Raw genomic sequence first — 15,694 nt, forward strand, 5'->3', positions numbered from 1 at the left:
AAGTGACAATTTCAGGACTTTTAAGACCCCTTTTAATACTTCTAAAATGGAAGAATTAAACATTGGCCAAATTGTCAAATATTAGAGGCAGAAATTGTGAAAATTGCAACACGAGGCGTTGTGAGCATGTGGATCTGCTATTTTCACAACAGGACCGTGTAATGCAAAATGTAATGCCTCAACTCTTCCAACTCAAGTAGTGCTTGTCAGGGTGGGGGGTCCCCAGTTCAAATATGAGTATTTTGGGGTCGCGGCCTGAAAAGGTTGAGAACCACTGCTATAGATAGACAGGTACTGTAGAAAGGGACAACGTATGCCAACGAATTGAAAGTGAGGAGATGGAACGTTAAGAGAGGTAGGGGTGATTAGTACGGTATGACTAGAGGCATGGAGTTGTACATGGATGGATCAGATGATTGATTGATCTATGAATCCCACTACAAGCGCACACGAACACACTGCAGACATGGCTACACATCAACACAGACCCACGGCGCCAGTGCTCTGACAGTGTGTGTGTGTGTGTGTCCCTGCCGTCCCCGTTCCAGACCCTGACAGACACGGAGGAGTAGAAGAGACGGGAGGAGGGGAGGACGGTAAGCCCGCCGTACTGATGCCTCAGTCCAAAGGCAAGAAGAATGCGTACTCCAACTCTGTGCAGAAAATGACCTGTCCATTCTGTCCCCGAGTCTTCCCCTGGGCCAGCTCGCTGCAGAGGCACATGCTGACACACACTGGTGAGAACGCGCACGCCAACACACACACACACACACACACACACACACACACGCGAACACACACACACGCACGCGAACACACACACACACGCGAACACACACACGCGCACGCGAACACACATACGTGCACACACGCGAACACACACGCACGCAAACACACGCGAACACACACACACACACACACGCGCACGCGAACACACACACACACACACACACACACACACACACTGTGGTTTACCTGTGATCCTAGTTTACTGAGACACTACACTCTCTGTGCATTTGACGTAAGCGTTTTCCATGCTTATGGCAAGTCACTCAGAGTCTGGATAAGAGTGTCTGCTATGCTTAAAAATTTTAATTGTAAATTTTAACCCCCATCCCCCCCTCTCTCTCTACCCCACCCCAGGTCAGAAACCATTCCCCTGTCCAAAATGCGATGCGTTCTTCTCCACCAAGTCCAATTGTGAGCGCCACCTGTTGAGGAAGCATGGCGTTACAAACCGATCCATGAGACGCAACGGATCCCTGAAGAAGGATGGAGAAGAGGGCTCTAATTACAGTGGAGGTGTGTGTGTGTGTGTGTGTGCGTGTGCGTGTGCGTGTGCGTGTGCGCGTGCGTGCGTGCGCGCGTGTGTGCTTGGAAATATCACTCACGCCACCTTGAAATGTATAAAAAATATGACCCACTATTGTGATTGAGCGGAGTGTTGCAGTGTTCATTTTGACAACAAATTCCGATTTAGTCTTCATCTTTTGAAGTCCTATTTTAGTCATTCTGAAATTGTCTAGTCATAGTCAACTGAATATCAAAATCTTAGTCTTTTAGTCTTATAGTCTTAGTCAGGGGTCTTCAACGTTTTCAGGCCAAGGACCCCTTAGTTGAGAGAGAGATGAAGCAGGGACCCCCACAACCTTTTCATAGATTCCATAGTGTCATCGTTTGACAGCACAATCAGTGTATTTTGGATTCATGTCAATTTGTGTTTTCAGATATTTAACCACTTGAGGCATCATTACCTATAAACTTGACATTTTACTCTGTACTTAGTCTGCTCTACACCAAACCTCTTTGCCGAAAATAGCTAATCTACAAGCTCACAACGCCTCGCGCTGCGAGGCGTGGTGAGCTTGTAGATCTGCTATTTTTGGCTACAGTTCTCCGAATATGGACATCGGGGTTCAAGTTGTTAATATAAAAAGGATTGGAAGATTTGGAGGACCCTCTGTTGTAACTCTGAGGACCCCCTGTTGAAGACCCCTGTCTTCTAGTCTTATTCTTACATGGGTGTGTTGTGTTGTTTGTGACAGAGAGCCAGTCCGACACGGAGCAGGCACACCCAGAGGCCGTGGACCTGAGCGGTTCTGCCATGGAGACCAGATCCACAATGGACCTCCGGGCCGCGTCTTCAGACTCGCCCAGGCCGGTGCATGTCGGCCGGGTCACTCGGTCGTGCCCAGCCCCCAGACCCAGCCAAGGTCAGTCATTGGGCGAGTGAAATGTACATTAATCGAACCATTCAAACCAGGGCATTAAATATATTTGCTGAAAATAGCTGATTGACAAGCTCGCAACACGTCATGTTGTGAGCTTGTAAATCGGCTATTTTCTGTGAATGTTTCCCCAGATTGAGGATGCTGGGGTTTAAGTGGTTAATTTAATAGGAAAAAAGGCAAAACATACGTTATTATTATTATTTCTTGGTATCTTAGTTTACTATGAGAAATATCACAGCTTGTCTCCGTGTGTGTACACATTTTTACTTTCTATGGGTTGGTTCCCTGTGACATCACAGGTGATATCACAGGTGACATCACCTATGTAAATGTCCATACATGGGTATTCCCCAGAATCCCTTTTATGCCCATATATGAAGATCCCTGATGTCATCGATATATATCACTGGCCAGATGGCCAAGACATGGCCCATATCTGTGTGGCTGGTTCAGATAGGGATCTCCATGTATGGGCATAAAATATATTGTATGTTGTGATGTCATGGGAACCACTCTAACAGAATCCATTTATGCCCATATATGGAGATCCCTGATGTCATCAATATTGAGCCCATATCTAACATGACTTCATATGGGAATGCCCATATATGGAGGAAGACAGCCCATATCTGTGCGGCTGGTTCAGACAGGGATCTCCATGTATGGGCATACATGGGATGTACTATATACAGTACATGGATCTCAATATATGGGTAACTGGTCCTTACTAGTATATTTATATTATGGATAATTTGTGTGTGTGTGTGTGTGTGTGTGTGTGTGTGTGTGTGTGTGTGTGTGTGTGTGTGTGTGTGTGTGTGTGTGTGTGTGTGTGTGTGTGTGTGTGTGTGTGTGTGTGTGTGTGTGTGTGTGTGTGTGTGTGTGTGTGTGTGTGCGCGTGCGTGCGTGCGTGCGCGTATTTCATGTATGGTTAGAACATGTGAAAGGTTATAAAAGGTTCCATAAATGAGCGATGTCAGGGCTCATGTGGTCAATGTTTGTGTTGTGCTTGTAGGAGCCAGTCCAGCTCCCAGCTTCACTGATGAGTCAGGAACAGACTCCTCAGGGATCATGGACCACCAGGGGGCAGCAGAGAACAAAGCAGCACAGCCACCACAGAACAACTGCAAGGTGAACGGTGTTTCCCAGACAGTCAATATTCATTCATATTACACTTAAGGCTTGTTTTTCTCTTGACCACAATTTAGATGCATGTTATACTAGGCTCATTGTTTACCCTGGTCTCCTTTATAGGTTCAATGTACACATTATTATTGTGATAGTATATTGTTTAGACTGACACTAGGTTCTTGGTGTGATCTTAGTTTACTGAGGCACTACTACACTGTCTCTCTGCGTCTGATGTACGCGTTTACCTTGTTTACTGTAAGCGCTCCGCATAAGAGTGTCTTGCTAAATGCCTAGAAAGATGGTAAATTGTCATTTTAAATGGTTTAGATGGACGCTGACGAAGATGACGAAGACTCTCAGAGCAACAAGAGCCTGGATCTCAACTTCGCCAGCAAGCTCATCGACTTCACCTCCTCCTTCACCTTCTCCTCCTCCACCCCAGCACCCACCTGCTCCAGCGTGGTGGACCAGCGCTCCTCCAACACCTCTACCGCCGCTACCGTCGCCACCCCCTCCTCGGTTCCTCCTCTGCCCCCCACTGCAGCAGCACAGAGCACGGGGGGTGAGGAGAAGGAGAAGCCCTCCAACACTCTCCCCTCCACCCCCGCCGCGAAGCCCGCGCCCGAGTACAAACACGTGTGCCGGGTGTGCAAGAAGAGCTTCCGCTACGCCACCACCCTGGCTCGCCACGAGAGAGCGCACCTGAGCGAGGAGACGCCTGCAGCGCCGCAGGTTGCCGCGGCGATGGCAGCGGCAGCGTCGGCCGTGTCAGGCGAGGAAGAAAGCGAGAAGGCGGAAGAGCAGAACGCGGCGCCAAGAGACGAGGAGAACAAAGTGGCCAAAGCGAGCGAAGCGGAAGAGCAGGACCGCGAGGAGATGACGGAGAGAGAGGCGAAGGGAGGAGAGAGCGAGGGAGGGGAGAGCGGGGAGGACGAGGAGGAGGAGGAGGGGGAGGAGGAGGAAGAGAGGAGCGACGACGAGGGCGGAGCGTCGGAACCAAAGAAAGAGGAGGGAGGCGAGGAAGGGGAGAGCCGCGTGGACAAGAGGAAGAAGATCTGCAACGTGTGCGGAAAGCGTTTCTGGTCCATGCAGGATCTGACCCGACACATGCGCTCACACACTGGTAAGACATGCACGCACTCGCCCACAGCCACACATGCGCTCACGATTTAATTTTATTGAGCATGATTCTTCAATATGTTGTGATCATTACGATTTATTCTAAGATTCTCTACCATTTTCAGGCAAATATAAAAATGTTCAATTGTTTGTTTACTGTTGAGTGAGAAAACAATGTTGCACATAACGCAGATCACCTGGGGCCCTGTCCCACAGTTGGAGACCCACTGCGGCCCAATAATAACCATGGTGTGTCTGTCCTGCAGGGGAGCGTCCGTACCAGTGTCAGACATGTGAGCGGACCTTCACTCTGAAACACAGCCTGGTGCGTCACCAGAGGATCCACATGAAGCCCCGCGGTGGCGACCCCGGCGCGTCCTCCGCCCCCTCCTCCACTGGCTGCCCTGACGACGCCAGCGAGGACGGAGACCTCTCCTGCACCCCCACCTCCACCTGCCCTCCCTCGGAGAACGAGAGCGAAGGAGGCGGAGGCATCGGAGGAGGTGGAGAAGGCAAGGAGCTGGACGAGGAGGAGGAGGAGGAGGAGGAGGAGGAGGAGGAGGAGGAGAACGACCAGCAGTCCAGTAAAGAAGCGGGGACCAAGCCCCGGCCTTCAGTTGACCGACCGCAGGCGTCGCCTGGTTCCGTTTCTGTGGAGGCCGGTCTGGGACCTTCCGCGGCGGAGGGTAGCGCCTCAGAACCTACGCCTGGTTCCTCGTTTGGGTCAGAGAGTCCTCCAGAACCTTGCTCCGACGATCCAGCAGAACCGACGGCGGAGAGCGAAACCGCTTCCCGCAAAGCGATGGCGGCCGAGGCTCCCGGCGAACGGCAAGCTAGCGATTCCACAGCCGCTGGACCGTCATCATCCAAAGACCCCTCATCACCCTCGTCTTCCCACTCTTCCTCCAGCGCAGGGCAGGCTCCAGTACCCTCTGCCCCCACAGAGGGCTTCATCCAGGGGTTGCTAGAGATCCACGCCCAGACCCCCGCCTTGGAGCACATTCTGCCCGCTGGAGAGCCCCCTCTGGTGGGTGTGGAGTGAAGGGAGAGCCTCCTGTTCTCCACTGGATCTAAACCAATGTCACCTTAGTGCCATAAGATAAAATTAAAAAGACTGCAGACGATGATGGGGATGAAGCAAAAATGAATTCAAAAGCCTCCAAAAGCTGATGACTTTGATTAAACAAAGTTAAAAACGTTTTCTAAAAAAGTGCCTTACTACTAGCTTCTCCTTCTACGAGATGTCTTTTTGTTTTTGCTATGTCTTTATCTACATCGTTTCACAAGATGGATCTAATTTTTATAGCTTTTTATGATGATGGCAATGATTTGCATCATTATTTTTTTCATGCGGGGAATCTCTATTTTTCAGCAATAAATGAATGAACTTGACAATTTATATATTGACTCTGATTTCTAAGAAATTTTGTGATCAAGTTAGGCGGACAGACAGACAGGGTGGGACAGACTGTCTGTGTCTAGATTTATTTTTCTGTATTTAAACCTTAATTGGGCTCCAACCAGATAAACAAATTCTGTTAAGGGTTTGAGTGTGAAACTAAGCAAGACGGTAAACATTAGTTTTGTTGTCCATTAGCCACCGTTGGCACTGGATATTTCTGGACATGAACCGGCCTCTTTCTGTCTCACCAGCCACAGTTTGAGTTTTAGATTTGAAGAGAATGAAAGCTGTCTTGTCTGCCAAAATGTGGCTAGACTTAATTTACCAGCTGTGTTTGGCTGCAACCACCTACTCCTGGAACAAACTGAGGAAGCCTTTTCGTAACTGGAAAACAGACCTTGTCCCATTCGGGGACAAGTGGACGGACAGACCGATGAATCTTGGCATCTCAAAATGATTCTTCGTCTTCACCTGCATGGCCAAACGGGAGTTTGTCGGTGACACCTGTCTGGTCTAACTGCTGTCTATATTTGACAGACTGAAGTGTTGTCGTTTTTTTTTTTACTTTGAGAACACACAAGGGCAGACTTTTGTCAACACATCACACCCAACATCTCCTGTGAAAACAGACTTCAAAGGATGGATGTAGTGGTTAATGGTTTTGTGGTCTTCTGTTTCTCCTTTTTTTATGCATCAACATGCTACGGTAATACATATCTGCTCATCCCATCCTATGTCCCCTCTCTCTTGCCATAGACTGATATGGGCAATATTTGCTCGGCTCTAAGAGTTTGTTTTTGTGTTAGTGATTTTCTTATTCATAGTCATTCTCGGTTGAGTCCATGTCTTTGTTGGCCATGAGGCGTGTGTGTGTGTGTGTGTGTGTGTGTGTGGTCTCACGACTAGAGTATTTTCTGTATTTGTGTGTTTAGGTGAGATCATTAATGGGATTCAGGTGAAGGGAGGGGAAAACTTTGTATTTTTTACCTGAACAAAAACAATATCTATTTTTCCTTTCTGTGTGAGTGAATGTGTGCATGTCGTGTATGTGGTCAAACTCCCCCACCATTCTTCTCTCTCACCATTGCCCCCTTAGTATTGATGGAAGTTTCATTCAAGCGCCTCTAAAAAGTGTTAACCACACATTGTTGCTAATGTCTGACCCAGGTTCAGTTCACCTGCAGTTCCACTTGAAGTGTTCCGCTTCCGGGTCTGCCATAAGAGCTGATTTCAGACCAGCTCTTCACCGAGGTCGATGACACGGCTTGTAGGCAAACGCTTTAATAATGTCCTCAATGTGTCTTCCTAGCCTGTAACCACGGATAGCACTCCATGGCCAAGCAGGCTAACATGGCCTATCACCAGCAAGATGCTATACCCTGGGCAAACCAGGGCCTGCTCAGCCTGACTTAGACACCATAATACACAGTAGCCTGGTTCCTATTGTAAGGCCAAACAGGAAGCTGGCGTTTCCACTCATTTCCCCTCTACAGCTAGCATGGTTCCTCCTTGAACCTCCTGTTAGTTGACTCTGAACTGACCCGTTTGGCCTGGCTGTCTGCGTTCTGTTCCAAACGCCTTAATTGGACGCTTTCCCTCCCTGTCAGTGTCAGGTCCATGTTTGGAATTGGATGGATGGATGAATGGATGAGGGAGGTTATGAGCTGAACACTATTAATGTAGTTCATAATCTTATAGGCTTTTTTTTTTAATTCAGTCGTCTACTTGAACTGCATCACCCTGCTGACCCCACACTCACCCACCTTCTAACAGAAAATAACAAGGGCTATCTGACCCCATACACCCCAAACCAACCTCCCTAATCATAATCTTGAACTTAAAAGGGGGGTGGTGGTGGGGCCACCTATCAATGATGGTGTCAGAACCGGTGCATTTGTTAATGCAGTTTGTTTGTTTATTTCTTGTATAATTTCCTTCCTCTCTGAATAAACCTCAATAAACAAAACAAAACAAACCTCAGCAGCTCATAACACAACTGTACAGCATTGGACAGACAAAAGAGACAGACAGTCGCAGAGTCTACACAGTGCAATCCTCAGTGTTAAAATGTATCCACTTGTAACTCAAGTAAAATCCACACTGAGGATTTGACTGTGCAGCGGACAGATAGGAAGATGTGTCGAAACGGCACCCGTCGGTGCTGATCTCATTTTGCTGACAGCTACTGGCGCGTTAGTGGCACTAACATAACCCCAAACTACTTGTACTATTATTATTACTACTACTAACTAACTAACTACTACAGCACATCGCAGCACAATCAGGACAGAGAGACGAGATGTGAAAGAGTAATACGGTTGTATTATATCTGAGAGCAGAGGAATTATAACATAGGAGGGGTAAGAGAGGTTAAGAGGTTTTTATGCCCCATCTAAAGCAGCTGTGGTGGCAGGCAGACCCCCTTGTGGTCACATGCCGGTACTGCAGCTCAACCCCTCTCTCTCGCCTACTGTAACCGTAGAATAAAGAGTACTATGGCATATGTAAGCTTCGGCGAAAAGGGATCATGTTGTCAACCGAAAATATATCAAAAAATTTGCCAGGCAGGTGGCACTCTTTACCATGCGTCACTATTTCGCCAAAGCGTGAACTAGGCTTAACCACTTCAACCCTTCTATAATAGGCGAAAGTTTTCTTCAAGCTTATATATCGCCTATTTTCAGGTGACGAGAGGAAGAAGGACCTGGGTGACCCCGGTCAACTAAGAATATATAGGGTTTAAGTGGTTAAGGCAATGAAAGCAGGATATGCCAAATTCAAGAACTCGCACACCAGACTCTGAGCTTCTCTTTCTTCACGTATCTTTGTCCCCCCCCCCCCCCTTCCCTTAGTTTATGTGTATGTATGTATGTGGTCTCTGTGTGTGTGCGGCCATATGAATACTGGAGTTCCATTGGAATGCACATGTTTTTAAATGTATTTATTTGGATCCCAGGCGTGCATACGCACGTGCGCGTGAGTGTGTATGTGTGTGTGTGTGTGTTCCTACCTACGTGCGTGTGTCAAGTTAGTTTCTATGATGACTTGAGGAGAAGCCATGTATTAATACTCACACGTCTATTGCTGCAGACGTGTTTTGAGTGACAGACGATGACCATTGTTGAGTTTTTCCTTTGATGTTGTGCAGACTAAACTGGCCTGTCTGTCAGGTCAGGTTGGAAAGCAGACTAGCAATAATAATAATAATCAATATCTGAATCAACAAAGCTTTATTATAGATCACCTGTATATGAGTTGAGACTGTGTTGGGTCGTATTTGTTTTGTTGTTAGTTTGGCTTAGAAATGATTTTATTTGGTTGTTTTTTTTGGCAATGTTTTTTCATATGATATATATATATATATATATATATATATATATATATATATATATATATATATATATATGTATTTCATATATATATGTATGTATATATAAATGCGTATACAAACTGTGAAAATCTATTGTGTTCTGTTAAAGGGTGAGTTTTAGGTTAGGTTATAATTTCTTCTGCATGTTAACCTGATTTGTTCGATTATGGATGATTTGTCGTTTTACTTTTACTTTCAAAATGTTCTCAGTTTCTCTTTTCTATCTATCATATTATAAATATATATATATTATATATAAATATCTCGCTCTCAGGGTCTTTCTAAAATCCAATCCATTATTCAAATACACCATTTTTTCCTGAGTTGCAAGAGGTTCTTCCGAGTCATGATTATTTTGTCTGTGTATTACTTTTGTTTTGTTTTGTTTTGTTTTTGGGAGGGAGGGGGGATTATGAGGATTATGATTATTCAGAACTGTCTATCACTACATTTAGCACTTGACTGTGAAGCTTGACATCAGAAGAACAGAAAACAAACTTGGATGTTTTTCTTTTCTTTTCTTCTTTTTTTTATATATACAGCATAGTGAAACCTCATCTTCTGTTTTTGTGTTAACTACCTTTTACTCCTATTTGCTTCTCTTCAACAAGCTATCCTACCCTCTTTTACCCCCCCAACACACACACACACATGCACACACTCTTTCTCTTTCTCTTACTTAATGCAGTGGAACGTCCCAAATCAAGTGGTGTGACGCCTAAAATACAACTTCATCACACACACGCACACGCACGGACGGACGGACGGACGGACGAATACTGGACCTCGTTTTGAAAGCATTATTCTACCCAGTCATCTGGGGGGGTCGGGGGGTCACTCACCGTTCATTCCTCTTCTGTTTTCTTTTCGTCATATCCTTTTAACGGTGTCGTCTTGTCTTCCCTCTATCCTTCCCCTGGTGTCAGTACATCCATGTCAGTGCTTCACAGAATCAAACAGATGTAAACACCCTGCCTGTTCTGTATAATACAAAACCCTTTAAAGACAAAGCAATAAAGATTATATTATGGAAAGGTGTGTCAATCAAAATGGCTGTTTGGTTGTGTATCCTTTTCTACTCTATCTCAACATTGGCGGAAGAAGTGTGTGTATATCGTTGCTGTCAGGCAGAAACTTTGAGCTTGTAGATCTGCTACTTTTGCCGTTTTCAAATCCTGAAAAATACAGTTTTTGACATATGAGGTTTCCACCTGGCAGAGATGATAGATATTTTTAACTCAAAGGGGTGTTTCGCACTGGGGTAATTTGCGTGCACCCCAGACAGTTTCTAAGTAGCTTGATGCAATATTTAGATACTTGATTATTCATTTTATCAGACAAGCCCAAATGTTCAACTGTCTGTTAGTGAGTTCTACTGTCAATTAGTGTGACTTCTACTGTCTCTTCTGTCCATCAGCTAGGAGCGTTTCTCAAATGGGGGTAATGCAGCAGGGGGTTAGGTTACTGTTATGGGTAATAATGACAAAACATTCACAGTCTTTGTGTGAACCTGCTCATCTGTAAATTGTTAAACCAAATTACATCAATACCTTGACTAGTACAACTATTTTTGAATAGAAAGCAATGATTATGTGCCATTATGCTGTTTTATTTTGAACACATTGGCGTTGGAACTGGGCTTTTGATGTCAATTTTATAAGCAAAATGCTGTGAAGGGGGTACTTGGCTTCAGAAATCAGTATAAAGGGGTACTGCAAACTTTTTTGGTAGCACTAGTAGTGCAAGTTTGAGAATCACTGAGCTAGGAGGACATGGGGTCTCTCTAGTGGTGAAACCTAGAACTACATCTGATAGCTCTATTCACTTAAGTAATAACTGGTCATTATTAAAAATGTGTCTTTGCTTCAGTCACATACCTGCCAACCTCAGGAGCCTTACCTGATTGCAGGCCGCGGCTCTCTCTCTCTCTCTCTCTCTCTCTCTCTCTCTCTCTCTCTCTCGGATTGACCGCGGCAAGGGGCGGAGTGAACGCGGCGGTTATCGTGGGCTTCGGTGACGTGTGCAGTGGGGCAACGGTGAGATTCGAACTAGTGATCTCTGGCACTCAAGTCGGCGACGCTATCCATTCAGCCATCAATGCTGATGTTTATCGTGGGCTTGCCCAGGCCTTACGGCCTGGGCATAAATATAACGATTGCATTCACCACGGCTTCGTAACTCGCGCGGCGCTCCGCCGGCCGCGCGGCCCTGGCCCGCTCTTCGCGGCCACTCGCGCCTGCGGCGCTCGGGGGCGAAGAGCAGGACCAAGGTCCGCTGGCCTTCGCGCCGCTTGCAATGTCGTGGACAATAATCAAACGCCTCCGCCCCTTGCCGCGTTCACTCCGCCCCTTGCCGCGTTCACTCCGCCCCTTGCCGCGTTCACTCCCCTTGCCGTGTTCACTCCCCTTGCCGCGTCCACTCCGCCCCGTGCTCCGGTCTGCAATCAGGTATACTTGAACCTCAGCCCGTCAGAAAACAGGAGATTTCTTGAGGGAGGGTGGGGGGGTCATGACTGCAAAAAGTAGGTGCACAGAAATTGATTTGATGACTTAAGCAATGTAAGACCCATCTTTAATAATGCAGTCATTACTTAAATGAATATCTGTGTATGACGGCATGCAATGGCCCCACCCTTTGGGGGGGGGGGGGGGTCTCACACCCAATGTGAAGTGAGCGGTGGTCGTGCTTGCATAACGTCTTCAGACTAGGATTTGAGTCTAGGATGTACAGGCACACACACACGTTTTACTATGGCAAAACGCTGAGGAAAAAGGCTACAGACACACACCCAGCCACTCTATGGAGCGGTTTACCACTGCGCAAAGATCAGGGGGTTAAAGTATAATCCGATTTTCAGTAGGAATTGAATTTTAAAAAATCATTTTCCCTTCAATCGCCTGATTTTCTAGATGTAATTTCCAGTGTTCTGGTGAATTTGGGGAGTTTGACACCTCCAGGAGAAATTCCCACAATTAGTTTGTTGTTCGTCTAATAAGAAAAAAGACAATTCTGTTTCAAGCAGCAAGTAGCTTAATGAGCTAGGATAATGATACAGAGGCTGTGGTTTCAAGCCCCACTGAAGATCTTACTTTAAAGATTGATTTCCAGCTGAATAACTTCAAAACCAGTTCAGAAAGCATTGTGAGGTAACCTCGCCGTGCTGGCGCAGTGGACTAGTAATGAGGTCTGTGAAGTAGAATACCTTTAATAGGTTTGTTCAAATCTGGCCATGGTCGAGGCGGGGTCTGCTTGGGTTGTGTGGGCAATGCATGCAAGATCATACAGATATTCACTTAAGTAATGACCCAAAGATGATAAGTCACTTACTTTGCATCAAATCTGTACACCATTTGGCATTTTAAGGCTGAAATTGTACCCACGCTAAAGCAAGCATGATAAAAGTATCAGACATGTAAAAAAGTTTAACAGAACACAGGGAAATATTATATTTCTGTTAAGAAGTTTTGGGGGGAACCCCAGACCCTCGTTGTGGAGTTCCGTGCACCCCCACCGACCCAAAAAAGTATGTCCCAAAATCAAGTCGAAAAAACTGGAAAAAAGTGAGTCTCATCAAGGCGAAACACCCGCGGAGAAAAGTGAGTCCCAAAATCCCCCAAAAAGTGAGTCCCACTCCCATCAAGACGAAACACCTGGAAAAAAGTGAGTCCCACTCCCATCAAGACGAAACACCGGGAGAACAGTGAGTCCCATCAAGGCGAAACACCCAGAGAAAAGTGAGTCCCATCAAGGCGAAACACCCAGAGAAAAGTGAGTCCCATCAAGGTGAAACACCCGGAGAAAAGTGAGTCCCAAAATCCCCCAAAAAGTGAGTCCCAAAATCAAGGCGAAACACCTGGAAAAAAGTGAGTCCCATCAAGGCGAAACACCCGGAGAAAAGTGAGTCCCAAAATCCCGCAAAAAGTGAGTCCCAAAATCAAGGCGAAACACCTGGAAAAAGGTGAGTCCGATCAAGACGAAACACCGGGAGAAAAGTGTGTCCCATCAAGGCGAAACACCCGAAGAAAAGTGAGTCCCAAAATACCAAACAATCCCCAAAAAGTGAGTCACAAAATCAAGGCGGAACACCTGGAAAAAGGTGAGTCCCATCAAGACGAAACACCTGGAGAAAAGTGAGTCCCATCAAGACGAAACACCCGGAGAAAAGTGAGTCCCATCAAGGCGAAACACCCGGAGAAAAGTGAGTCCCATCAAGGCGAAACACCCGGAGAAAAGTGAGTCCCATCAAGGCGAAACACCTGGAGGAAAAAAAACTCATACTAATGAGGTCCAAGTAAGACCTCTAGAAGGCCAATCTGTCTGTAATCGAGAGATTCTAGGCTGACTTGAACCTCATTTGCGTGAGTTTTTTTTTTCCTCCGGGTGTTTCACCTTGATGGGACTCACTTTTTTCAGGTGTTTCGCCTTGATTTTAGAGAGAGCTAGATCTCACACCTTTCAACAAAAAGAACAATCAAATACCCCCCCCCCCCCCCAAATAGCCAAGGAACTACAGTATAATGGCCGTGGCTGCATATGATATCAGTGGGTCTTTGACACATTAGCCTACTTATCACCCCCCCCCCCCCCCCCCTTACAAAATGTTTGAATCTCCTGGATTCTGACAGTCCAATGTTGGCGACCCTGCTACAGGTGTTGTGCAATACCTCTACTTTTAATGAAATAATGACAATACAAAATGTTTCAACTGTCCTTGATGACACAGCATTTATTTATGATGAATGTGTTTCTCAACTTCCCCATTGCTTAAAAACAACTTCACAAGGACATGAATAAATAGTTATCTTAATAGGTTTAAAAATATATAATCAGCTCATAGTTACTAAAAGACAATAAAACAGCAATAATGATGAATATCATAACAAAATTACATCACTCCACAAATAAATTCATGTAATAAATACATTCTTAATTTTGTTTCTGTTTTTCGCAAATAAATGAAACACAGATAGTGTTGTATTAATAAAACCCAATAAATTAAGTGAAACATAAATAATCAGTCAACAACGTTTGAGACGTTCATTCAAATGCTGGTTCAGACAGAAATGCTGATTCATCCTCTTTCACTTCCTGGTCGACGACAAGGTCATTGGCTGGAGATGGAGATGCCGTGCTATTGGTCGGGCTGAGCTGATGGTGCGACTGTACTCTCCTCACAGGGACCTCACTGGGATGAGGTAGGAGGAGATGAGGAGGAGGTGATGAGGGAGAGGAGAGAGGGAGTAGAGGAGGAGACGGTGGGGAGAGGGGAGGCAGACTTGGCGTTCCTGCGTGCCGTTCTGTCATGAAGATAATAGTGAAACAATGGTATAAGTAGGTAATTTCAATGAATGATTGAATTATGTTAGTGACTGATGGTCTTACTCAAAATCTGTGATCTTGCGTCGCACCCAGGGAGCTCTGACCTGACTGCAGAGCAATCCTTTCTCTGTCTGAAAACTAAGAACAAAAGAGTTTAGATGGATGGATGGATGGATGGATGGGCAGGTAGGTAGGTAGGTAAGTACTGTAGGTAGGTAGGTAGGTAGGTAGGTAGGTAGGTAGGTAGGTACCGTAGGTAGGTAGGTAGGTATGTAGGAGGGTGTTGGTAGGAAGGTAGCTTGGAAGTTGTAGGTAGAAAGGTGTAGGTCGGTAGAACTTACATGATAGCTTTGACACATGGAAGGTTTTCCCTCTGGACCAGATACCCTAGGATAGGATCTGTGATCTCCTGTCTGTTTACTGTAGTACAGCACGAGAATGGCTTCTCACCTGCAAGAAACAACAAATGTTTTGATCTGACCGATAATGTTGTAGTTTCAATGCCCACAATGCAGTGGCTCCAACACTATACTAAATGCCACCGTCATCATGATTCCAACTCTGGTTCTCGGCTACGGTCTTGGCACTGTCCTATCCTACCAGGACGTCAATTGCATTCACCATGGTGGTAATTCTAACAGTCTATTCAGGGGCCAGTTAAGACCTGATAGAAAACCAGCTGTACCACAGGGGGACCCTGTGGACCAGGGTTGGGAATGACTGCTGTAATGTTATTATAAACAACTCTTCTGTATACATGGTAAAATGTTATCTGCATCTTGATATATGACAATAATTCAGTGAAGAGTCATTTTTTTTATTTGATTGGATTCTCCCGACAGCCACCTCATCAGCATGCAATGTGAATGATTTTTCTTTTTTTTTCATTATTGAACAACACATTCTACATACGGAGGCTTAATTTTTTATAATTCTTGAGAGTGAGGAAGTATTGGAGCCGGAGGTCTTGTTGGTAGACAGGCCCTTGCCATGATCATATTCTGTATAAGTATGCCACGCTTGTAGACACTTTAACATCAGTGGTTAAGCTGAGGGTCCCCTGCTTCCAGTACAATACAACATTAAAATACAATTAATAAAGCTGAGGGTCCCCTGCTTCCA

The 15,694-nt window shown here is 45.7% G+C and overlaps 1 protein-coding gene across 4 annotated transcripts in view; it reads left to right on the forward strand.

Annotated features, from left to right (window-relative positions):
- The window catches only part of LOC308306992 (ras-responsive element-binding protein 1-like), an 80,909-nt gene extending 71,734 nt beyond the window's left edge, over positions 1-9,175 (forward strand). For 3 of the 4 annotated variants that reach the window (XM_080752052.1, XM_080752054.1, XM_080752053.1), the window contains exons 16-21: positions 549-737; positions 1,144-1,302; positions 2,046-2,213; positions 3,247-3,362; positions 3,690-4,485; positions 4,748-9,175. In XM_080752052.1, the coding sequence (XP_080608178.1) occupies positions 549-737; positions 1,144-1,302; positions 2,046-2,213; positions 3,247-3,362; positions 3,690-4,485; positions 4,748-5,523 (2,204 nt within the window). In that variant the 3' untranslated portion in view covers positions 5,524-9,175. The remainder of the gene's footprint in view (positions 1-548; positions 738-1,143; positions 1,303-2,045; positions 2,214-3,246; positions 3,363-3,689; positions 4,486-4,747) is intronic. The other variant, XM_080752055.1, reaches the window with a different exon arrangement.
- Positions 9,176-15,694: the final 6,519 nt, after the last annotated feature.

This window comes from Nannobrachium achirus, assembly GCF_963921795.1.
Source record: "Nannobrachium achirus genome assembly, chromosome: 21".
Lineage (NCBI taxonomy): Eukaryota > Metazoa > Chordata > Actinopteri > Myctophiformes > Myctophidae > Nannobrachium > Nannobrachium achirus.